This window comes from Anomaloglossus baeobatrachus, chromosome 3 (assembly GCF_048569485.1).
Source record: "Anomaloglossus baeobatrachus isolate aAnoBae1 chromosome 3, aAnoBae1.hap1, whole genome shotgun sequence".
In the NCBI taxonomy this organism is placed as follows: Eukaryota; Metazoa; Chordata; class Amphibia; order Anura; family Aromobatidae; genus Anomaloglossus; species Anomaloglossus baeobatrachus.
The window spans coordinates 11,025,440-11,049,512 of NC_134355.1; the positions used below are offsets into that span (position 1 = coordinate 11,025,440).

At 48.9% G+C, this 24,073-nt stretch overlaps 1 protein-coding gene across 1 annotated transcript in view; it reads left to right on the forward strand.

Moving 5' to 3' along the window:
• Nucleotides 1-24,073, forward strand: part of DNAH8 (dynein axonemal heavy chain 8) — a 593,387-nt gene that overhangs the window by 362,504 nt on the left and 206,810 nt on the right. Inside the window, exons 51-54 of the mRNA XM_075338922.1 lie at nt 10,916-11,153; nt 12,799-12,941; nt 13,438-13,572; nt 14,656-14,778. Of these exons, the coding sequence (XP_075195037.1) occupies nt 10,916-11,153; nt 12,799-12,941; nt 13,438-13,572; nt 14,656-14,778 (639 nt within the window). The remainder of the gene's footprint in view (nt 1-10,915; nt 11,154-12,798; nt 12,942-13,437; nt 13,573-14,655; nt 14,779-24,073) is intronic.

Genomic DNA, 24,073 nt, shown 5'->3' on the forward strand with positions numbered 1-24,073 from the left:
AACTGAGGAGCCCGTGGTCCATGGGAGGGTGTATAGGCAGAGGGGAGGGGTTACACTTATTAAAGTGTAATACTTTGTGTGGCCTCCAGAGGCAGAAGCTATACACCCAATTGTCTGGGTCTCCCAATAGGAGCTAGAAGAAAAGAAATTTACGGTAAGTAAACAAAATTCCCTTTTTTTTGCTCCTAGCGGTTCCCCCGTGCCCCCCCCCATCTTTTACAGGTACCTATACATTTACATATTAGATATTTTGTATATATTATACATAAAGATTTTTTTTATATATATATATAATATATATATAATTTTTTTATGTCTTTTTTATATGTACATACAGTATATACTTTTTAATCATACATATAATTTTTTTTTTATATATATCTTTATTCTTAATTGATACAATGCAAAAATAAAAATAAATCTATCCCTTTACCCCTCTCTTACAGTCAAGCTTTCCACTTTAGGGACGTTAGACCCCCCCATTTTTGAGCGTTGTTGTCCATCCCAAAAATAAAAATAATTGTTGCTCGTTCGTTGATTGCACAATAAAGATGGACACTTTTTCTCACTCGATGAGAGTTTCTTCTACACTATGATATATCTGACAGTGTGAACTCAGTGAACGATGCGGAGATTAATGCACCACAGTGTTTTTTTATATTTCCCTACTGGAGTGATGCTTTATATCTAATTCCCTGACCCCTGTATTATGCCACTGCCACTCTGGCCTGTCTTCTGTTATTTATGACCAGTCACAGCTCCATTGTTTTGTGGAGGCACCAGTGGTCACAGCTTAATACAAGTCTATGAGAGCCTAGTCCTGGCTTTTTTTTTTTTCATTTTGGCTTCATTCTGGCGTCCTCCTGGCTTAGTTCTTGTCTCATAGACTTGTATTGAGAGCTTGTGACGTAAGTTCTGACTTCATGCAAGTGAAGGGAATTTTGTACTTACCGTAAATTCCTTTTCTTCTAGCTCTTATTGGGAGACCCAGACAATTGAGACAATTGGGTGTATAGCTACTGCCTCCGGAGGTCACACAAAGTATTACACTAAAAAGTGTAAGGCCCCTCCCCTTCTGGCTATACACCCCCCGTGGGATCACGGGCTTACTCAGTTTTAGTGCCAAAGCAAGAAGGAGGAAAGCCAATAACTGGTTTAAACAAATTCACTCCGAATAACATCGGAGAACTGCAAACCGTTCAACATGAATAACATGTGTACCCGCAACAAACCAAGAATCCCGAAGGACAACAGGGCGGGTGCTGGGTCTCCCAATAAGAGCTAGAAGAAAAGGAATTTACGGTAAGTACAAAATTCCCTTCTTCTTCAGCGCTCTATTGGGAGACCCAGACAATTGGGACGTTCAAAAGCTGTCCCTGGGTGGGTAAATAAATACCTCTTGATAGGGCTGCAAGACAGCGCTCCCCTACGGGGAGGCCACTGCCGCCTGCAGTACTCTTCTACCTAGGCCGGCATCCGCCGAAGCATAGGTATGCACCTGATAATGTTTGGTGAAAATGTGCAGACTCGACCAGGTAGCTGCCTGGCACACCTGTTGAGCCGTAGCCTGGTGGCGTAATGCCCAGGACACACCCACGGCTCTGGTTGAATGGGCCTTCAGCCCTGATGGAACCGGAAGCTCAGCAGAACGGTAGGCTTCAAGAATTGGTTCTTTGAGCCATCGAGCCATGTTGGCTTTAGACGCCTGCAATCCCTTGCGCGTACCAGCGACAAGGACAAACAGTGCATCAGATCGGCGCATAGGCGCCGTGCGGGAAAAGTAGATTCTGAGTCCTCTGACCAGATCTAACAAATGTAAACCCGTTTCAAACCGGTGAGTCGGATGAGGACAAAATGAAGGTAATGATATATCCTGATTAAGCTGAAACGCGGATACTACCTTAGGGAGAAACTCCTGAATGGAGCGCAACACTACCTAGTCCTGGTGAAACACCAGGAAGGGAGCCTGATATGACAGAGCTGCCAGCTCATACACTCGCCGAAGAAACGTGATCGCCCTAGAAAAGCCACTTTCTGTGACAGGCGAGAAAGGGGAAACTCCCATCAGAGGCTCGAAAGGCGGCTTCTGGAGAGCAACGAGTACCTCGTTCAGATCCCATGGATCTAACGGCCGCTCGTACGGGGGCACAATATGACACTCCCTGTAGCAACGTGCGCACCTTAGGAAGACGTGCTAGACGCTTCTGAAACAACACGGATAGTGCCGAGACTTGCCCTTAAAGGGAGCCGAGCGACCAACCGTTTTCCCGACCAGAGTGCAGGAGGGCAGGCAAAGTAGGCAAAGCCGATGGCCAGGGATACACTCCCTGAGCAAAACACCAAGATAAGAATATCTTCCACGAGTTGTGGAATATCTTGGCAAACCGCGGCTGGCGAGCCCGTCTCATTGTGACCCTGACGTAATGCTCACAGTCGACTGACGGTGAGATGCCACAGATCTCGGTACCACAACCTCCTCGGCCAGTCTGGGGCGACGAGAATAGTGCGGCAGCAATCGGAAGCTGGAACTGCGACCAATCTTGAGCCAAGGCGCCTGTCGCCAGAGCTCCCGCCATGAAAATCGAGACCTTGTAGTTGCCGAGACGCCATGATGTCGACGTCCGTCCTCATCCCGCGGCTACCGATTTCTTGAAGCCAAACGGGAGCAGGTCCCATTCCCCTGCGTCCACGTCCTCGCGACTGAGGAAGACTTGCTTCCTAGTGTTGTACGTCCGGAATGTGTACGCCACCGCTGTGGATAGTCCGACTGAATTCGGTTCTGATTGCATTCCAGCCACTGCAGGAAAGCTTGCAGTGCAAGATACACTGCCCAGAGCTCTAGACCACTGAGTTGAAGAGTGGACTCCTCTGAAGACGGTCTTTGACCGTCTGTGAAAGGGGGACGTTACTGTGTAGGAACATCGACTTCCTTCCCCTTAGCGAAGAATCTTCTAATGATGCGGACGCAGATGAAACTGCGTGAAAAGGCTCGCCTCTGGATGAGGCGCCTCCTTGAAGGAGAGACTGCACCCTCGTCTGTAGTGAACGCTGTTTGTCCAGCGGAATTCACTATCACTGAGAGAGTGTGAAAACTCTATGCCAAGATATGCCAGCGATTGGGTTCAACTTAGAAGAAGTCAAAGACCTCCCCGAAACTCTGGGAAGGGTCCAGCGCCATGTTCAGGTTGTGTTGGCATGCTTCTAAAAGAGAGTGCCTTGACAAGTAGATTGTCCAAGAAAGGGATCACAGAGTGACCGTAAGAGCGCGGGACTGCTCCCACTGCTGCCATGAACTTGGTGAAAAACCCGTGGGGCTGTCGCCAGCCGAAGGGTAGGGCTACAAAACGAAATATGCCCGTAGCCAACGCCGGTGCCTTGGAGCAATCGGCACGTGGAGATAAGCATCCTAATGTCTATGGATGTTAGGAAAAACTCTTTGAGACAGTGAGGCAATGACGGAGCGGAGTGATTCCCTCCGGAACCGCCTGGTTGTCACGTGCTTGTTAAGCAGTTTAAATTCCAGAACGGGACGGAAGGAGCCGTCCTATCTTGGCACCACGACCAGGTCGAAGCAAAAGGCGTAACTGGTTCCTGAAGAGGAACAGGGATTACCACTCGTCCTGCCTGCAGAAGAGCCTCGGCTCGGTCGGAGAGGTAGTTTGAGACAAACTGACTCTCTCTCACCGGCCTTTGACCTGTGGTAGGTAAATGTCGCTAAAGCGGGGGAGTCTGCTCCCCGCGGTTGCGGAGTGAGAAGGCTGAAAATTATGAGAAAAAAACGCTTTGGTAGCGATTCCTCCGGCTGCCTTCCCCGGGCGTACTTGAGCCTGCTAGGAATCTATGCCCTTCTGGGCCTTTTGAGTCGTTTTGGACAGTTGAATGAATTCATTCAACCCTTACCAACAGACTATCACTAGATAAAGGCAACCTGGTTAAGCACTTTGTTGGAAGAAGCATCTGATCCAATCTGTTAACCACTAGGCTCTGCGTAAAAAATACGGAGATGGCCGATGCCACCGCCGTCCGGCTCGTAGAGTCTCGGACAGCCTTAACAGCATGGTTCGCCATGCGGCGATTGCGAGATTACAGACGCTGCTGAGACCGAGATGTACCGGTGACAGCGTCCCTCTGCGCAACACTATCTGAAATAGCTTGGAGTGCCTTCACGGCTGCGACTGCCGGAGCAACCGACCTGCCGATAGCTTCATAGACAGATTGCGGCCAGAACCTATCTATCTGTCAATGGCATTTTGACGTGAAGCCCCATCCACCACTACAACTATAGATCCAGCTGCAAGCCTGGAGATCGGGAGATCCACATTTGGACCTGGGCTAGCGCTTGTCCAATCAGGGAGGAGAGTGCCTCATTAATACGGTCGGAGAACGCTTATCGTGAAAAGCGTTGCGTTTCTGGACTGCATCTCTAGGATCAGAGGGCCAGACGAGTACGCAATTGCTTGCGATATTAGAAAAGAGATCTCCCCTGCTGTGAAGCTGACTCTTTCACTGATGGAGTCGAGGGCTATTCCCAGCGAGCCTGCTTAGGCCCTCTTGAACTGACGTCCGTGTCGGAGCCTGCCCCCTGGGACGCGTGAAAACCACCCTGGAGCCTTGAGCTGCTCCTCAAATCATGGTGGCCAGGGGCATTGCAACTATATTGCCCAAGGTCTGCGTGGGCTGCCAGACTGTAAGATGTCAGCCATAGTCACAGCCAATATAACAGCGGAAAAAAACTGCAATTTCGTCCCTGTCTCTGGACAGGAAGCACAGGTGGTTCTTTTAACCACATATAGCCGAAAACCCCGGTCAAGCAATTGCCCGCACTGGGGTCCTAGACTCGTATTACATGCAGTACAAGCAACATATAAAGTCCTCATTGGCCTTTTCTTTTTCTGCTGTTGTTGTCTAGCTATCTAAGTGCATAGCCTAGGATAGCGACCGTACAGTAAATAATCATACAAGCATGAAGTACAAATAAACACTTCAGCTCATGTAGTACACGCAGCATTGAAAACTTGTGGCTTGGCACATTAGCTCTTCTGCTGCTGTTGTCTATTTATCCAGGAGCTTGAGACAAGGATAGCGACATACAGTGAATGTATAGCATTCAAGCACGAAGTACAAGTAAACACTTCAGCACCTGTAGTACCCGCAGCATTGAAAACTTGTGGCTTGGCACATTAGCTCTTCTGCTGCTATTGTCTATATATCTAGGAGTATGAGACAAGGATAGCGACATACAGTGAATGTATAGCATACAAGCCTGAAGTACAAGTAAACACTTCAGCACATGTAGTACACGCAGCATTGAAACTTGTGGCTTAGCACATTAGGCCTTCTGCTGCTATTGTCTATATATCTAGGAGTATGAGACAAGGATAGCGACATACAGTGAATGTATCGCATACAAACATGACAGTAAACACTGCCAGCACATGCAAATGCAGCAGCCTTGCAAGCTGGTGCCTTGGCACCACTGCTCTACTGCTGCTGTTGTCTAGTTAACTAGGAGCATGAGGCAAGGATAGCGACATACAGGAAATGTATAGCAGACAAGCATGACAGAAAAACACTGCAGTACAAGCAAATCAAGCAGCATTGAGAGCCTGTGCCTTGGCAGCCTTGCCTTACTGCTGCTATTGTCTGTTTAACTAGGTGCATTAGCCAAGAAAAACGACATATAGTGCATGTATAGCATGACAATAAACCCAATTGCAGCACCTGCAAACGAAGCGGCAATGAAAGCTTGTGCCTTGGCACTTTGCTGTTGCCAAAACTGCCAACAAACACTGCAGACTAATCATTGAACACTTGTCTAGCCATCTAGGAGAGTATGCCCAGAATAGCGACAGTACAGTGCTGCATCGCATATCCGCACACAGTTCAAAAGCCCACTTCAGTATTAGTGGGACCAGTACTGCCTATCGCCCGCCCAGCGCGAGTATGAGGTCGCTCAAAAACCTGTGCCTGGTTCCGTTCTCCCAGAGTGGAAACCATAATGGCTGCCGGCTTCTCTTCCACGTCCTGTGCAGAGGGGCGGGCCGTGGGCGAGCCCCAGCCAAGAGCGGGAACCCGGCATCTCACTGTGTTCAGTGAGAGGGGGCTGGAGAATGCAAAGCAGACTCCAGCTCCCTGCGCTGAGATCTGTACAGCGTCCCGCCCCTCCTCTGACTGGCAGGGCTGGGGGCGGGAACGAAGCGGTGCCAGGCCTCAGAAGCCGGGGACTAAAGTTACAGGCGCCCCCGCCGTAAAAGCGCGGTCGGCGCCAAGTCCCCGGCGCACTACAAGTCACATCAGCGCCGCCGCCGTATGAGCGGTCGGCGCAAGTTCCTAAACATGACCCGTCGCTCAGCCATGGCTGCAGCAACATAAGCCCATCACTAATGTCCCCGGCGCACTATAACGCCCAGCAAGCCCGGAGCGTGCTGTGCTTGCCGGAGACACCGAGTACCTGACCGATGCAGGGCCTTGTCCCTGATAGTACTCGTGCTCCACATCCATCAGGTTCTTCTGGGTCTGTGGATGGAGCCCGGCCTCAGGGCTTGGAGGCCGACAGATCCCACTTCCACAGGGCCCTCCAAGGGGATGTGGAAGGAAAACAGCATGTGGGGCTCCGGCCTCTGTACCAGCAATAGGTACCTCAACCTTGCAACACCATCTGGTGAGAAGGGAGCATGCTGGGGACACTATATGTGTCCTCTTTTCTTCCATCCGAGATAGTCAGCAGCTACTGCTGACTATACAATGTGGAGCTATGCGTGGATGTATGACCTCCTTCGCACACAAAGCTAAAACTGAGTAAGCCCGTGATCCCACGGGGGGTGTATAGCCAGAAGGGGAGGGGCCTTACACTTTTTAGTGTAATACTTTGTGTGACCTCCGGAGGCAGTAGCTATACACCCAATTGTCTCAATTGTCTGGGTCTCCCAATAGAGCGCTGAAGAAAACAAGTTACAGGCACAAAATAGCGCCACAGGACTGGAGCGACGCTGATAAACAGTGTCAAGACACAGGGAAATGAGTATACAGTCATATACAGTTTTTTCTTTATAACAATTTGGGGTTTTGCAACAGCTATTTCAGTTTAATATATCTAATAAATTATGGACTCAGTAAAATTTCTGGATTGAAATGAGGTTTATTGTACGAACAGAAAATGTGCAATCCGCATTTAAACAAAATTTAACCGATGCAAAAGTATGGGCACCCTTATCAATTTCTTGATTTGAACACTCCTAACTACTTTTTACTGACTTACTAAACCACTAAATTGGTTTTGTCACCTCATTGAGCTTTGAACTTCATAGGCAGGTGTATCCAATCATGAGAAAAGGTATTTAAGGTGGCCACTTGCAAGTTGTTCTCCTATTTGAATCTCCTATGAAGAGTGGCATCATGAGCTCCTCAAAACAACTCTCAAATGATCTGAAAACAAAGATTATTCAACATAGTTGTTCAGGGGAAGGTACAAAAAGTTGTCTCCGAGATTTAAACTGTCAGTTTCCACTGTGAGGAACATAGTAAGGAAATGGAAGAACACAGGTACAGTTCTTGTTAAGCCCAGAAGTGGCAGGCCAAGAACAATATCAGAAAGGCAGAGAAGAAGAATGGTGAGAACAGTCAAGGACAATCCACAGACCACCTCCAAAGACCTGCAGCATCATCTTGCTGCAGATGGTGTCAATGTACATCGGTCAACAATACAGCGCACGTTGCACAAGGAGAAGCTGTATGGGAGAGTGATGCGAAAGAAGCCGTTTCTGCAAGCACGCCACAAACAGAGTCGCCTGAGGTATGCAAAAGCACATCTGGACAAGCCAGTTACATTTTGGAAGAAGGTCCTGTGGACTGATGAAACAAAGATTGATTTGTTTGGTCATACAAAAAGGCGTTATGCATGGAGGCAAAAAAACACGGCATTCGAAGAAAAGCACTTGCTACCCACAGCCAAATTTGATGGAGGTTCTATCATGCTTTGGGGCTGTGTGGCCAATGCCGCACTGGGAATCTTGTTAAAGTTGAGGGTCGCATGGATTCAACTCAGTATCAGCAGATTCTTGACAATAATGTGCAAGAATCAGTGACAAAGTTGAGGTTACGCAGGGGATGGATATTTCAGCAAGACAATGATCCAAAACACCGCTCCACATCTACTCGGGCATTCATGCAGAGGAACAATTACAATGTTCTGGAATGGCCATCCCAGTCCCCAGACCTGAATATCATTGAAAATCTGTGGGATGATTTGAAGCGGCTGTCCATGCTCGGCGACCATCAAACTTACCTGAACTGGAATTGTTTTGTAAACAGGAATGGTCAAATCTACCTTCATCCAGGATCCAGGAACTCATTAACAGCTACAGGAAGTGACTAGAGGCTGTGATTTTTGCAAAAGGAGGATCTACAAAATGTTAATGTCACTTTTATGTTGAGGTGCCCATACTTTTGCACCGATCAAATTTTGTTTAAATGCAGATTGCACATTTTCTGTTAGTACAATAAACCTCATTTCAATCCAGAAATATTAACTCAGTCCATCAGTTATTAGATATATGACACTGAAATAGCAAAACCCCAAATTGTTATAAAGAAAAAAGGTTAACATTAATAAGGGTGCCCAAACTTTTTCATATGACTGTATCACAGGGAACAGAGGGCTTACATTTAAAGACCTACCCTAATGCTGTAAAAAAAAACAAAGCACTGGAGTGGTTTGTCCATATTGATTCATTGCACATTTTTCATCACATGCAAATCTCTGTACAGATCATTTACTCTGATAATACCGCCTGACGCTGATATTTCTCTACTTGTGTGGATGGGCCCCAGGGCAGTGGAGTCGGTAAGCCAAACCTGCGAATCCGACTCCAACGCCTCCATTTCCTTTGCACCGACTCCACGACTCCGACTCTCACATACACCGGGTGCAGAATTATTAGGCAAGTTGTATTTTAGAGCATTTTTTTTTATTATTGATCAACAACTATGTTCTCAATCAACCCAAAAGACTCATAAATATCAAAGCTTAATATTTTTGGCAGTTGGAGGGGTTTTTAGATTTGGCTATCTTAGGAGGATATCTGTTTGTGCAGGTGACTATTACTGTGCAGAATTATTAGGCAACTTAATAAAAACCAAATATATTCCCATCTCACTTGTTTATTTTCACCAGGTAAACCAATATAACTGCACAAAATTTAGAAATAACAATCTCTGACATGCAAAAACAAAACACAAAAATGAGTGCCCAATATCGCCCCCTTTCTTTCTGATGACACTCAGCAGCCGACCATCCATAGATTCGGTCATTGCTTGATCTGTTTTCCATCAACATTGCGCGCAGCAGCCTCCAGACACTGCTCCCAGAGGTGGACTGTTTTCCCTCCCTGTAGATCTCACATTTTATGAGGGACCACAGGTTCTCTATGGGGTTCAGATCAGGTGAACAAGGGGCCATGTCATTATTTTTCATCTTTAGACCTTTACTGGCCAGCCACGCTGTGGAGTAGTTGGATACATGTGATGGAGCATTGTCCTGCAGGAAAATCATGTTTTTCTTGAGCGATAGCGACTTCTTCCTGTGCCACTGCTTGAAGAAATTGTCTTCCAGAAACTGGCAGTAGGTCTGGGAGTTGAGCTTCACTCCATCCTCAACCCGAAAAGGTCCTACAAGTTGATCTTTGCTGATCCCAGCCCATACCAGTGCCCACCTCCACCTTGCTGGCGTCTGAGTCGGAGTGGAGCTCTCTGCCCTTTACTGATCCAGCCTCGGCCCATCCATCTGCCCATCAAGAGTCCCTCTCATTTCATCAGTCCATAAAACCTGTGAAGAATCAGTCTTCAGATATTTCTTGGCCCAGTCTTGACATTTTATCTTCTGTTTCTTGGTCAGAGGTGGTGGTTTTTCAGCCTTCCTTCCTGCGTATGACACAGCTTTTTGATACTCCAGTAACCTTTCAGCTCTGAAATATGGACAAACTGGTGGCAAATGGCCTCTTGGCAGCTTCACGCTTGATTTTCCTCAATTTATGGGCCGTTATTTTGCGCCTTTTTTGCCCAGCACGCTTCTTGCGACCCTGTTGGCTATTTACCATGAAACGCTTGATTGTTCGGTGATCACGCTTCAAAAGTTTGGCAATTTCAAGACTGCTGCGTCCCTCTGCAAGACATCGCACAATATGGACTTTTCAGAGCCCGTCAAATCTCTCTTCTGACCCATTTTGTCAAAGGAAAGGAAGTTGCCTAATAATTTAGCACCCCTTATATAGGGTGTTGATGTCATTACACCGCACCCCTCCTCATTACAGAGATGCACATCACCGGATTTACTTAATTGGTAGTTGGCTCTCAGCCTATACAGCTTGGAGTAGGACGACATGTATAAAAGTATCATGTGATCAAAATACTCATTTGCCTAATAATTCTGCACACAGTGTATTTGGCAGTCAGTTCACCAAGGTTGTGTTCTTAGGTTTTGCTATATTTGCAGGAAACATGCTCCAGGGAATTGTAGGAACAAATCTGCATTACATGATGTGTATACATGCATTTGTGGTAAAGTGCACGGAGCAGTGCGACACTTACAGATTCTTTTGATTCATTAAGTGACACACGGCTCTTGCGTCTGAAGCCAAAATGCTTGTCATGAAAACCGGCGAGAGCGACACTGGTATTGATAATTTAGGAATACAGCATACTGGCTGAATGATGATGCTGAGACTTCCATCTGTGTAACAAGGACATAGAACCAACAATTAAAAATTTGTCCTTAGGACTCCTTTTCATGCTCATCATGCGTTTGTGTATTTTGATTTTTGTGAGGAACGTAACATTGGTACCAGTGCCCTTCAGCTCCTCCTTGTAGAACCTTATGCTCGTCATTTCTATGAATGTGCATCTTGTTTTCCTTCCGCAGTCCATGAATCTCTTGGAGGGCTGTACACACACAGGAGCGGAGCAGAGTGTCACAGATCACGGCCATCTTCACAGATGCTTCATCTTCGCCCTGATGTGGAGTTTAGGGGCTCTCCTTGAACAGGACAGTCGTGACCGCTTTGAGGCTTTTCTTAGAAACCATAAAAGCAAGTTGGACTTGCCAGAAGGAGACGCAGAGGCTCGACAGTCAATGTTTGAGTTTTTAGTTAATGAAAATGGTAAACTGCTCTGCTTATATAATCTATAGGGAATGTGGGAGTCAGTCACACAGCGGATCGCTGCTCTGGGTTATGTTCTCTGAAGTGTCACGTGTAGTAAATGTAAGAGTCAGTCTGTTCCTCTGGCAGAATCCTGCCTCTTACCGTTGTATTAATAATGTGCTTGTGTCGTTGTGTTCAGTACAGTATTGTTTTTGTGTGGTACAGCAGTAGTGATGGCCGGACTTGCAAATACTTGGTGGGTCCAGCAGAGTTAAAAAAAAACAAACAAAAAAACCCCGATTCTGGCCCAGAATTGATCCCAGATATCTGGCCAGACGCTGCCCCATATACATCTATGGGGACCAATACAAAAAGAGATCAAGAAATACAGCCATGCAAAACACCCAAGGGGAGCAAGGGACTTGCTTCACCAGTGTGTGGTATATAGGTGGATTGGGCTGAGTGGATGTAGTGAGACCCACGGATAAAATATCATAAGGCACCAAACAAGTAGAAATAGATTCTACAAAAACCGATTTGAGGTCAAACAAAAATTCATTTATTGATTACACAAAGGTAGAAATATAAAGTGTAAAGCCACAAGGCAGGAAAACCAAGCAGAACGGTGTCACATGTAGATAGAAACATAATGTGGGGGCAAGGACTCCATGTTAAACATACAATCTTGTGTGAGCAGGAAAGAAGGAGAGATCATAGTTCAAAAAGCAGTGCAGTGTGGGGGGATGAGATGCCAGTGCACAAGGTAAGGCATCAAATGGCAGGAACACACAAGCATCAAATCAAATAACCCACACTGTAGCAAGGTTGTACATGTAAGAAAAAATGGTTATACAATTTACCTGTACATGTGACACCACAACCCCGACGCGCACGTTTCGGCGTCACCTTCATCAGGGGGTCCATCTATGGGGACGAGAATGGGGCACTTTTAAATTGTGGTAGAAGGGATGGTGGGATTGGGACAGGCACGTTATACTTATTGAGTCTCCGGCACTGCTATAACACTATTTCTGGGGCTGCTCATTCACCTCATATGTATTCACTGCTTCCCCCATGTACCGGCAGTACCCAGGTCTCTGATTGGTTGGAGTCAGACGCGCCACTACTGTCTGTGACAGCACCCATCCTGTGATTGAAAGCACTCAGACATGCGGTCACAGAGGGTGGGGCCACGTTTTACTGCAACCAATCAGACGCAGACACTACCGGTGGGTGGGCGGAGGAAGCAGTGCATATTTATGAGTTTAATGAGTGGCCTGGAAGCAGTGTAGAGCTGTGCAAGAGACTCTGTAAGTATAACGCAATGACTTTCCCCTCTTTGTCTTTATTTTTTCTTTATTTGTTTTTAATTATCCGAGCTGCGGACTGTTACCCCGGAATTCCCTGAGTACTCCGGGCCTAGCATCTGTGTTCGGGTACTTTTGAATCCGTACGGATCCAGACTTTTCAATCCGAGTCCCTCCATCACTATACAGCAGCACTAGCAATGATTACTCTAGGATTGGTATTATGCAGCTCCCCCCAGTGGTGGCTGCAGGCAGCAGGAAATCTCAGAATTGTCTAGTTTGACAGTACAATCGGTTTTTATGATCCAGATTTTTGTTCCTTGAGTTCTTTAATTCTCAGTCTCCTTTACTGTCAGGTGACTGGGAGCACTGGAATAAGAGGGTCCCACAATATTCCTATCCAAGCAATTGCTTTCCAGATTACTCCTCGATATTGGTACCTAATATTGACACCGTCCGGACTCAGTTTCTAATAGACACAATTGCAAAACAGCAAAAGGTAAGACACGTTTCGTTTATTGTTGGGTAAGTTACATCGTATTTTGGTCTTGTTCATTAAACCAGAGGTCCTGATTTTGGATATTGGAGCTTATGAGACACGGCTGGATGTAAATGTCATGGAGTAAAGTTGTTCTGACTGATTGTTCAGATCGTCGGTTGTGTGTCGTGAGGATCTGGTATATGTGTGATCCACACCTGTATCTGCCCACAATAATCTGTCACTGCTAATAACTAACCTGCCACAGCCAGGTATGTATATCACAGGATCGACAAAGCAGCTGGAGACTCCAGCATGGCCCATCAAATTCAGCGAATACAACACTTGTTACATATATCAACTTATTATTTCTATTAGGAGGCAGCGAAGTGAAGGGCTGTCTCCATCTTGTATGAAAGCTGCGCTGTGCCGACCTGCATCTCTCCCCCGATCCCTCACGGGTGGATTGTGTCCATGTGTTGCAGCTTTTGCTGACAGATGTGATTGTGATTTTTAGGCAGTTCTGCTGACCGGAGCTGAGGCGACTGGAAAAACTCTGATGATAAAAGCTTACATGAAGCGATACAATGAAGAAGCACACGTGTCCAAATCCATAAACCTCTCTCCTGCTACTGATCCTGCAGCCTTTCAGGTACGACACATATTGTAATACCGATGCTAAAAAGTGGCCGTCTTATGACAATTTCTAATAGTGTTCAGATCTGAATTAATAGTTGGACCTCACGGTTACAAATTATCCAGGGCTTTAAGTACTTTTGAGAACTGTCACTTATTAAAACTCCCAGCAAAAAGATTCTTACCAGGAGTTCATTTCATTTCTTGCAGTTGCTCTAAAAATGTGCAAAGAACTTGTGGATAGGAATGAAGACTTATTTTTACAGCTAAAATCTGGACACAACTTTTATTTCCATGAAAAAAAAGTTTGAAGATATAATCCATCCAAAAACACCGAAAACAAAAGCTGAGCTTTGTAACTGCCATCTCTGCACACTAGAAACCTATGATCTTCAGCTCAGAAAATATATTTAATAAAACAATATTTACAGCAAACTGTTGTGCAGTAAATGCCAGTCTCTAGGGCTCTCTATTGCTTTTTTTTTTTCCTGCGTTTTTGAGTGCGGATTTGTTACAAAACTGCAAGCAAATCCTTTTGTCAGCAAATTCCATGAGAATTTTCTCTTTGCAGATTTGGTGCAGAAAATAACCTGCAATATGTCCATTCTTTCGGCGTTTTTGCTGTTTTTCAACCTTCAAATTCATTTTGAAAAGTGCATGTTTTTGCGCTGCATTTTTCCTGCTCAGAGATGCAGAAATGGTGCAGAAATTTCAGCAACTACATACTCAATTAGAAAAAAAATGATTGAGGGAAGATGACACATATAGCATCAGTTCTGCTTTTCTGCATTTAATAATAATAATTTTTATTCATTTATATAGCGCTATTAATTCCGCAGCACTTTACATACAGAGTTCCTATCTGTATGTCTTTGGATTGTGGGAGAAAACCAGAGAACCCGGAGGAAACCCATGCAAACACGGGGAGAACATACAAACTACTTGCAGATGGTGTCCTTGGTGGGATTTGAACCCAGGACCCCAGCGCTGCAAGACTGCACTGCTAACCACTGAGCCACCACAAGACTGCGATGCTAACCACTGAGCTGCATTATCTTTCTATTCATATATTAGCTCTATGTCTCACATTGTTTTGTAGAGAGCAATGGAAAGTTTTGTGGATAAACGTATAGGCAGCACTTACGGCCCTCCTGGAGACAGAAAGATGAGCGTGTTCATTGATGACATTAACATGCCAGCTGTCAATGAGTGGGGAGACCAGGTATGTGAAAATGTAGGGATAATGGTAAGAATCAAAAATGAAATACACGTTACCGCATCCACGGTCTTATGAGCCCCTCACTATATCCTGCTATATTCTCCACCTTCACTACACTACTGTATCTGCATATAGATTGAATAAACCTTCCCACCGTTGTCGGGCAGTCAGATCTTCATCCTTCCAAACTTCATAAGAAAAGACTACAAAATATAAAGTGAATATGGTGCAGTCCAGACAGATATACAGTACTTGTCCAAGAAAGGATTTTATTATACTCCAGCAGATCTATTTCAATAATAACTCTTATTCCTCCACTTGTCATGGCCGCACATGATGCAGTTTGGCAATTTTCATGGCTTATAGCAGGGGTCGGGAACCTATGGCTCGCGAGCCAGATATGGCTCTTTTGATGGCCGTATCTGGCTCGCAGACAGGGCTCCTACCTGTCTATGGGAAGGATGCATGCACCGCGCTCCATCAGGCCGCGGTGCACGCTGATCAGGCCCGGACTGACAGGCGGGAGGGGCGGGACCAGGGCCGGCGCCAGCACCCGGCAAACCCGGTCAAATGACGGGGCCCTGAGCTGCCGGGGGGGCCCACTCGCGGTGGCAGGAGTGGCGCACCGCTACTCAGGGGGGCCCGGTGGCCGCGCTGTCACCGCCCCCCGCCGAGGATCGAGCTTTCAATTGCATCGGCATCGCAGGTGCCGATACAATTGAGAGCAATGATGAGAGAGTGAGCGGCGCTCTCTCTCTTATCATTCTCCCCGCTGTGACTGTCGGCGTTCTTCTGACAGCTCTGCAGAGGACCGCGGTGACGTCATCACTGCACGCCTGCTGAGAGGTGAGAGCGAGCGACAGCAATGGACGACGCGCCGAGGAGACCGGATCAGCGGGCGAACGAGAAGTGAGCCGCCCCTCTACTGACACTGGGCTCCCCTGACTCACAGGCCGGCCACTACACAGCGGCACTAGTACACATAGGGGCCCGGCAGCCGCTCTGCAGAGCCGGCTGCCGGGCCCCTATGTGTAGTGCCGCTGTGTAGTGGCCGGCCTGTGAGTCAGGGGAGCCCAGTGTCAGTAGAGGGGCCCCTGACCTGGAGAGGCCACCAGCCGTGTCTGAGCTGCAGGAGTGCTCTGACCTGCACAGCAGACGGAATAAGCCATCCTGCAGGACTTGCGATGATGTCACGCCCATGTGACTGTGTGGGAGGAGACACAGGATGCCGGCAGAAAGCAAGATACTGAAGGCGATTTGGACACATGATGACTGGTAATAAGAAAAGAGGGGACATGGGGGGGGGGAGGCTGCAGGGTGAGTGGCAGATGAGGGCTGCAGACTGTGACAGAAGCATGTGAAGGGGTGCAGAGTGTTTGAGAGGAGTAAGTTGGGGTACAGGCAGGGTGAGATATGTGGGCAGGGTGTGTGTGATATGGGGGTGTATTGTGTGTGATATGGGGGGTGCAGGCTGTATGGGGAGCAGGGTATGTGACATATGGGGGTGTAGTGTGTGAGATCTGGGGGGTGCAGGCTGTATGGGAAGCAGGGTGTGAGAGATATGGGGGTGTAGTGTGTATGTGACATGGGGGGGTGCAGGCTGTATGGGAAGCAGGGTGTGTGAGATATGGGGGTGTAGTGTGTGAGATCTGGGGGGTGCAGGCTGTATGGGGAGCAGTGTGTGGGATATGGGGGGTGCAGGCTGTATGGGGAGCAGTGTGTGTGTTTGTGGGATATGGGGGGTGCAGGCTGTATGGGAAGCAGTATGTGTGGGATATGGGGGGTGCAGGCTGTATGGGGAGCAGTGTGTGTGTGTGTGTGGGATATGGGGGGTGCAGGCTGTATGGGAAGCAGTGTGTGTGGGATATGGGGGGTGCAGGCTGTATGGGGAGCAGTGTGTGTGTGTGGGATATGGGGGGTGCAGGCTGTATGGGGAGCAGTGTGTGTGTGTGTGTGTGTGATATGGGGGGTGCAGGCTGTATGGGAAGCAGGGTGTGAGATATGGGGGTGTAGTGTGTGTGATATGGGGGTGTAGTGTGTGTGATATGGGGGTGCAGGCTGTATGGGAAGCAGGGTGTGTGAGATATGGGGGTGTAGTGTGTGTGATATGGGGGTGCAGGGTGTGTGACATATGGGGGCAGGGGCGTAACTACCGCAGTCGCAGGGTTGGAAGGAGAAGAGAGGTACTTGTTTTTTATTTTGCTGGCTGCATGACACATGGAGTCCTGGGGGTGCTGGCTCCATGATACATGGAGGTCTATGGGACTGCATAATAAACATGAAGGACACCTTATACATGGACTAGGGGTGCATTATACATGGAGGAGTATGGGGCTGCATAATACAAAATGATGATTTATGGCGCTACATTGTAATACATATAGCACTATGGGGGCTACATTATAATAAATGGAGGAATATGGAGGCTACCTTACACATGGTCACACATGGGTGTGCGTTATAAAACATGGAGGACTGTGGTGCAGTATAATATATGGAGTACTATGGGGTGAATTATAATACATGGAGAACTATGGGGGTGCATTATAATATATGACGGGTTATGTGGGACCCTTTATATTATATGGAAGGCTATGTGGGGGCCATTATAGTATTTGGAGATCTATATACAAGGAGGACAAAGATACAAGCATGGGATGGGAATGTTTTGTGCTGAGGGAAAAAGGCTCTTTCCCTCAGCACCCAGCTTTCCCATGCTCTGCTATACATCTCTCAGCTCCCAGCTTTACTCTGTTATGGGAAAGCTGGGTGCTGAGGGAAAGATGGATATCAGAACATGGGAAAGCAGGGTACTGATAGAGGGATTTCAGATCATGGGAAACCTGGGTGCTGAGGGTAAGAGCCAAGTGTCAGCATCATTATCCTGTACCCCGAGTGTCAGTGTCATTATCCCGCACCCTAAGTGTCGGTGTACGTGGAGGGGGGCCCCGATCCAAATTTTGCACCAGGGCCCATCAAACTCTAGTTACGCCACTGAGTATTAATCACTGTATTCTACATGAGGGTGCCTACTGCTATCTGGCTCTGCACTGTGCTATATACAGGCTATGCTATATACAAGCTGTATGCTACATGAGGGTGCCTAATGCTATCTGGCTCTCCACTGTGCTGTCTGGGTCTGCACTGTACTATATAGGTCTGTGTACTACATGAGGATACCTAATGCTATCTGGCTCTGCACTGTGCTATATAGGTGCTGTGTACTATATGAGGGTGCCTAATGCTATCTGGCTCTGCACTGTGTTATATAGGTGCTGTGTACTACATGAGGGTGCCTAATGCTATCTGGCTCTGCACTGTGCTGTCTGGCTCTGCACTGTGTTATATAGGTGCTGTGTACTACATGAGGGTGCCTAATGCTATCTGGCTCTGCACTGTGGTATTTAGGGGCTGTGTACTACATGAGGGTGCCTATTGCTATCTGGGTCTGCATTGTGCTATATGTGTGCTGTATACTACATGAAGGTGCCTAATGCTATCTGGGTCTGCATTGTGCTATATGGGGGCTGCATAGTGCATGTGGGGGCTACATAATACTATATGGAGGACAATGGGGGCTTCATAACACAATATGGGGGCTGCATACTACTATACCCCCAGAGTTGTATGTCCCCTCCACCCAGGTGCTGTATGTCCCCCCCACCCCAGACCTCTCTTGGGATGTATATACAGCAGTGTTAGTGTGCCCTATGTGCGGCCATGTCTGTTAGACAAGCCGGGAGGTGAATGAGGCTGTTGCCGGCTTCCCAATATTAGAAATATATATACAGGATAAATATATAAAAATAATGTGTGTGTATGTATGATGTGTATCTATGTATGGCAGTGTATATGACTGTGTCTAGATTTATGTCTATTTATGTGTTTTTGTGAATTTCTCTTTAAAGGGAACCTGTCAGCAGAAATTTCGACTTAAACCTAACAGATTCCCCCTCTGCAGCTCCTGGGCTGCAGTCTAGAAAGGTCCCTGTTAGTATTGTGGCCCCTTTCTGACCCAAAAAAAGAGTTTATATCGAGGTACCTTTTTGGCTTCTGATTCTCTAAATGTGTCACGGGGGCGGGCTGCCTGATGGCCGTTATTTTGCCCCCTGTTCCTGTATGCCGCCCCCATCGCCGATTTCTATACTTCTGGACGCCGCCCACTGCTCCAGCCATCCCCGCGCATGCCCAGTGCTCATCTCTCGTGGATGAGCACTGTGCCCAGTGTCACCGGTGGTGACGTGCGCGCAGGGTTTAGATTATGGGCGGTGCTGTGATGTTAATTACCAAGCAACCGCCCATAATCGCGGGACCGCGCATTCCCCCTCGGCCTGCTTTCTGCGCAAGCGCGCTGCAGCTGAACTCACGTCACCTCCTTCCCATCTTGCCCTGAGGCAGGAAATAGATGGGAGGAGCGCGGAGCAGTGACTACACCGATCAGGAGGAGTTCAGCTGCAGCGCGCTTGCGCAGAAAGAAGCAGGCCGAGGGGGAATGCGCGGTCCCGCGATTATGGGCGGTTGCTTGGTAATTAACATCACAGCACCGCCCATAATCTAAACCCTGCGCGCACGTCACCACCGGTGACACTGGGCACAGTGCTCATCCACGAGAGATGAGCACTGGGCATGCGCGGGGATAGCTGGAGCAGTGGGCGGCGTCCAGAAGTATAGAAATCGGCGATGGGGGCGGCATACAGGAACAGGGGGCAGAATAACGGCCATCAGGCAGCCCGCCCCCGTGACACATTTAGAGAATCAGAAGCCAAAAAGGTACCTCGATATAAACTCTTTTTTTGGGTCAGAAAGGGGCCACAATACTAACAGGGACCTTTCTAGAATGCAGCCCAGGAGCTGCAGAGGGGGAATCTGTTAGGTTTAAGTCGAAATTTCTGCTGACAGGTTCCCTTTAAGTATGTGTACATGTGCCTGTAGGTGTATGTATCTGTGCATGTCTATGTGTGGATGGGGCCCACTGAGACTCTTTTGCCCAGGGCCCACAAAAACCTGGAGCCGGCCCTGGGCGGGACTTCTCCCGGTGGGCTGGCCGGTGGAGGGGTGGGGGGGCCGCCGCCCCCCGCCTTTCCCGCAGGTCTGCAGTGGCGTAGCAAAGGGGGGGCGGAGGGGGCAGTCCGCCCCGGGCGGCACATGTCAGGGGGGCGGCATTTTGGCCACTCGCCTTCAGTTCTGCTGTCCCTGGGCTGAGTTCCGGGGACCGCAGTCCTCGGCAGGAAACTGTGCCTGCCGTCCCTTTAAGGCAGGGGTGGGGAACATCCAGCCCGCTATGACCTTTTCTGCGGCCCCCGGGGCACTGGGGCAGATTCCCGGAGGCTGCAGTGCTCGGGCAGCCGCTGATCTTGTCTATTGCCGGCAGACAGCACTGGGGGTGGGACTTCCTCCCTCCGGCTCCTACATGCTCCCCTGTGAAATTGCAGATAGAAGCAGAGTGATGGGGCAGGGGCCTGTATAGTGCCTGCGTTCTGCCTCTCACCCTCCAGTTCTGTGCTCTGCTGCTCAGGTCTATAAGGTCTTTTCTTGGAGAGAAAAGAGGAGAATGAAGCCAGCCCTTGAACTGCTGCATCCATCACTTGTGCTGCACCTGATCTTACAGGGCAACTAAGCAGCAGGTACTTATATCTGTGTGTGCTGTGCATACGGCGCGTGCGTGTGCTGTGTATACGGCGCGTGCGTGTGCTGTGTATACGGCGCGTGCGTGTGCTGTGCATACGGCGCGTGCGTGTGCTGTGTATACGGCGCGTGCGTGTGCTGTGTATACGGCGCGTGCGTGTGCTGTGTATTCGGCGCGTGCGTGTGCTGTGTATTCGGCGCGTGCGTGTGCTGTGTATTCGGCGTGTGTGAGTGTGTGCTGTGTATATGGTGTGTATGTGTGCTGTGTATATGGTGTGTATGTGTGCTGTGTATTCGGCGCGTGCGTGTGCTGTGTATTCGGCGCGTGCGTGTGCTGTGTATTCGGCGTGTGTGAGTGTGTGCTGTGTATATGGTGTGTATGTGTGCTGTGTATATGGTGTGTATGTGTGCTGTGTATTCGGCGCGTGCGTGTGCTGTGTATTCGGCGCGTGCGTGTGCTGTGTATTCGGCGTGTGTGAGTGTGTGCTGTGTATATGGTGTGTATGTGTGCTGTGTATATGGTGTGTATGTGTGCTGTGTTTGTTGTGTTTGGCACTTAATAAAGTTTCATATTGTGAGGTTTATTGGTATATCTAATTCCTGGTGTGCATATATTTACCTGCAGAGCTTTTTTTCTTCTCCTTATGTACTGTGTATACGGCATGTTGAGTGCTGTGTATGGCTTGTGTGTGTATCTCCTGGGTCTGAGCCTCTCTTTTTTTGTTCATTTTCTGTAAGACCAACACTTTTAAAAGGGCCACTGACAGATACAATTGCTCCAGCGGTCACTTAGTACACAAAGGAGTGTTTCTTCAGCGCTCTATTGGGAGACCCAGACGATTGGGGTATAGCTACTGCCCTCCGGAGGCCACACAAAGCACTACACTAAAAAGTGCAAGGCCCCTCCCCTTCTGGCTATACCCCCCCGTGGTATCACGGGTTCTCCAGTTTTCAAGCTTTGTGCGAAGGAGGTCAGACATCCACGCATAGCTCCACAGATTTTAGTCAGCAGTAGCTGCTGACTATTTCGGATGGAAGAAAAGAGGGCCCATATAGGGCCCCCAGCATGCTCCCTTCTCACCCGTTGATGGTGTTGTAAGGTTGAGGTACCTATTGCTGGTACGGAGGCTGGAGCCCACATGCTGTTTTCCTTCCCCATCCCCCTGGGGGGCTCTGAGGAAGTGGGATCCTGCCGGCCTCAAAGCTCTGACGCCGGGCTCCATCCACAGACCCATTTGAACCTGCTGGATACGGAGCTGGAGTACCGTTCAGGGACATGGCCCTGCACCATTACAGGTACTCTGTGTCCCCGTACACACAGGCACAGCACACTCCAGGCTTGCTGGGTGTGCTAGTGCGCCGGGGACAGTAAAGGGTTACAGTCACTGCAGCTTTGCTGAGTGACTTTGTGTTTTTGGGAACTACCGCGCCGGACGCTCCGGGAGCGGCGGCGCGGCTGGGACTTGTAGTTCGCCGGGGACTGGGCGCCGACCGCGCTTTTACGGCGGCGGCGCTTATAACTCCAGTCCCCGGCTTCTGCGGCCTAGTGCCGCTTCGTTCCCGCCCCCTCCCTGTCACTCAGGGAAGGGGACAGGCGCTGAGCAATCAGCAGCGCCGAGGGCTGGAGCCTTTTTACATGCTCCAGCCCTCTCACTGCACACTGTCGGACGCCGGATTCCCGCTCTGCCTTGGGGGCACGCCCACGGCCCGCCCCTCCTCACACGAGCTGGGGAAGAAGCCGGCAGCCATTACTGCAGTCCGAGCTCGGACTTTCGGCACCAAGGCAGGACGGTGGCGATCATACACCCGCTTATAGGCGGGCGGTAAGAGGCACACATAGTGCTGACCACGATATAACTGCAGTGTATACATGTGTTGTTTTTAACTGCATAGGTCGCTATATGCCCGCTGGGGGAGCGACACATCAGCAGCAGGAAAGCAGGTGTGCTAAAGCACAGGCTTTCTAGGCTGCTTGTTTTGCACGACTGAGGTGTTCATTTGTGTTTATGCTGATATGCTATACATTGCACTGTACAGTCGCTAGTCTTAGCTATATTCTCCTGGAATGGCTAGACTACAGCAGCAGAAAACCAAGGGTGCTGGGGCACAGGTTTTTTTCTATGCTGCTTGTATTGCATGGGCTGCAGTGTGCATTTGTACTTGTGCTTGTATGCTATACATTGCACTGTATGGTCACTCTTCTGGGCTATATTCCCCTAGATGACCAGTCTACAGCAGCAGAAGAGCAGAGGTGCCAGGGCATAGGCTTCTATGCTGCTTGGATTGCATGTGCTGCAGTGTTCATTTGTACTTGTGCTTGTATGCTATACATTGCACTGTAGGGTCACTCTTCTGGGCTATATTCCCCTAGATGACTAGTATACAGCAGCAGAAGAGCAGGGGTGCCAGGGCACAGGCTTCTATGCTGCTTGTATTGCTTGTACTGCAGTGGTCTTTTGTACTTTATGCCTGTATGCTATACATTGCAATGTACGGTCACCAATCTTGGCTATATACTTCTAGATAGCTAGTCGGCAGCGGCAAAAAAGCAACACAGATTTCAGTGCTGTTTTTACTACATGGGATGCTGTTCATGACACCGTCCCATTGTGTGCATGCTCCCCTGTAGCACGTCGTCTGCCGGGGTCTCTAGCACTTCGTCTGCCGGGGCTCTACTAGTTGTGGCCAAAGAAACCTCCTGTCAACCCTGTCCATGGACAGGGACGGAGTAGTCATAATATAGAGACTTGCACCCATGGGCAATCTACTTGACCAAAAGGCAGCTCTTCAGGGCTTTGATACTGACATCGCTCTCAATCCGGATACACCGGGTGGTAACGCCATACGGAATGATCCTATACCGTCCATCAATGGAAGGTTGGATCTTTCTCCCTCAGCTCCCCCAGTGGAGATAGGAGACGAACAGGAGAAGTTCCTTTTCAGTATCTCACGCAGATATTGAGTATTTTTCTGGCCACGCTGACTTCAGAGAAGCAGTCCAGGAACACCACGCTTACCAGATAAGCGTCTTCTCCAAACGTTTTTAGGATACACGTTATCCCTTTTTTCCCCTGACGTGGTCAGCGCTGGACCCAGGGTCCAAAGGTGGATTCTCCAATCTCCAGGCTTGCATATAGAGCCATAGTTGCACTGGAGATGGGGCTTCACTTAAAGATGCCATTCACAGACAGATGGACTCTGGTTGAAATCTGTCTAGGAGGCTATCGGCGTGTCGGTTGCTCCGGCATCCACAGCCGTATTGGCAACCTAACCTTTTCAGCTGTTCTTGCGCAGCTGACCTTGAGCAGGGACATCTGTACCGCAGAGGCGTCCGTAACCCCGCAATGTCTGCACTGCGACTTACCCTGTTAATACTGTCCTAAAAGTACAGTCGAGGTTTCGGTCCTTCCCAAGCTCCGGCAGGTCCCAATTGTCCTCGTGCAAAAGGGCTACAAAACCTCAGACGGGCTCAGATTCCGGCCGGGCTCAATCTCGCCCAAGGAAGGCAGTCGGAGGAACCGCTACCAAGGCGGTCTCCTCAGGACTCTCAGCTCTCTCTCTCTCTCTCCGCATCCGCGGTTGATGGCAGACTCCCCCGCCTTTGGCGACATTTAGCTGCCACAGGCTCCACCGAGCAGATGCCCTGCTGCAGGCGGTGGACGCGCTAAGAGCA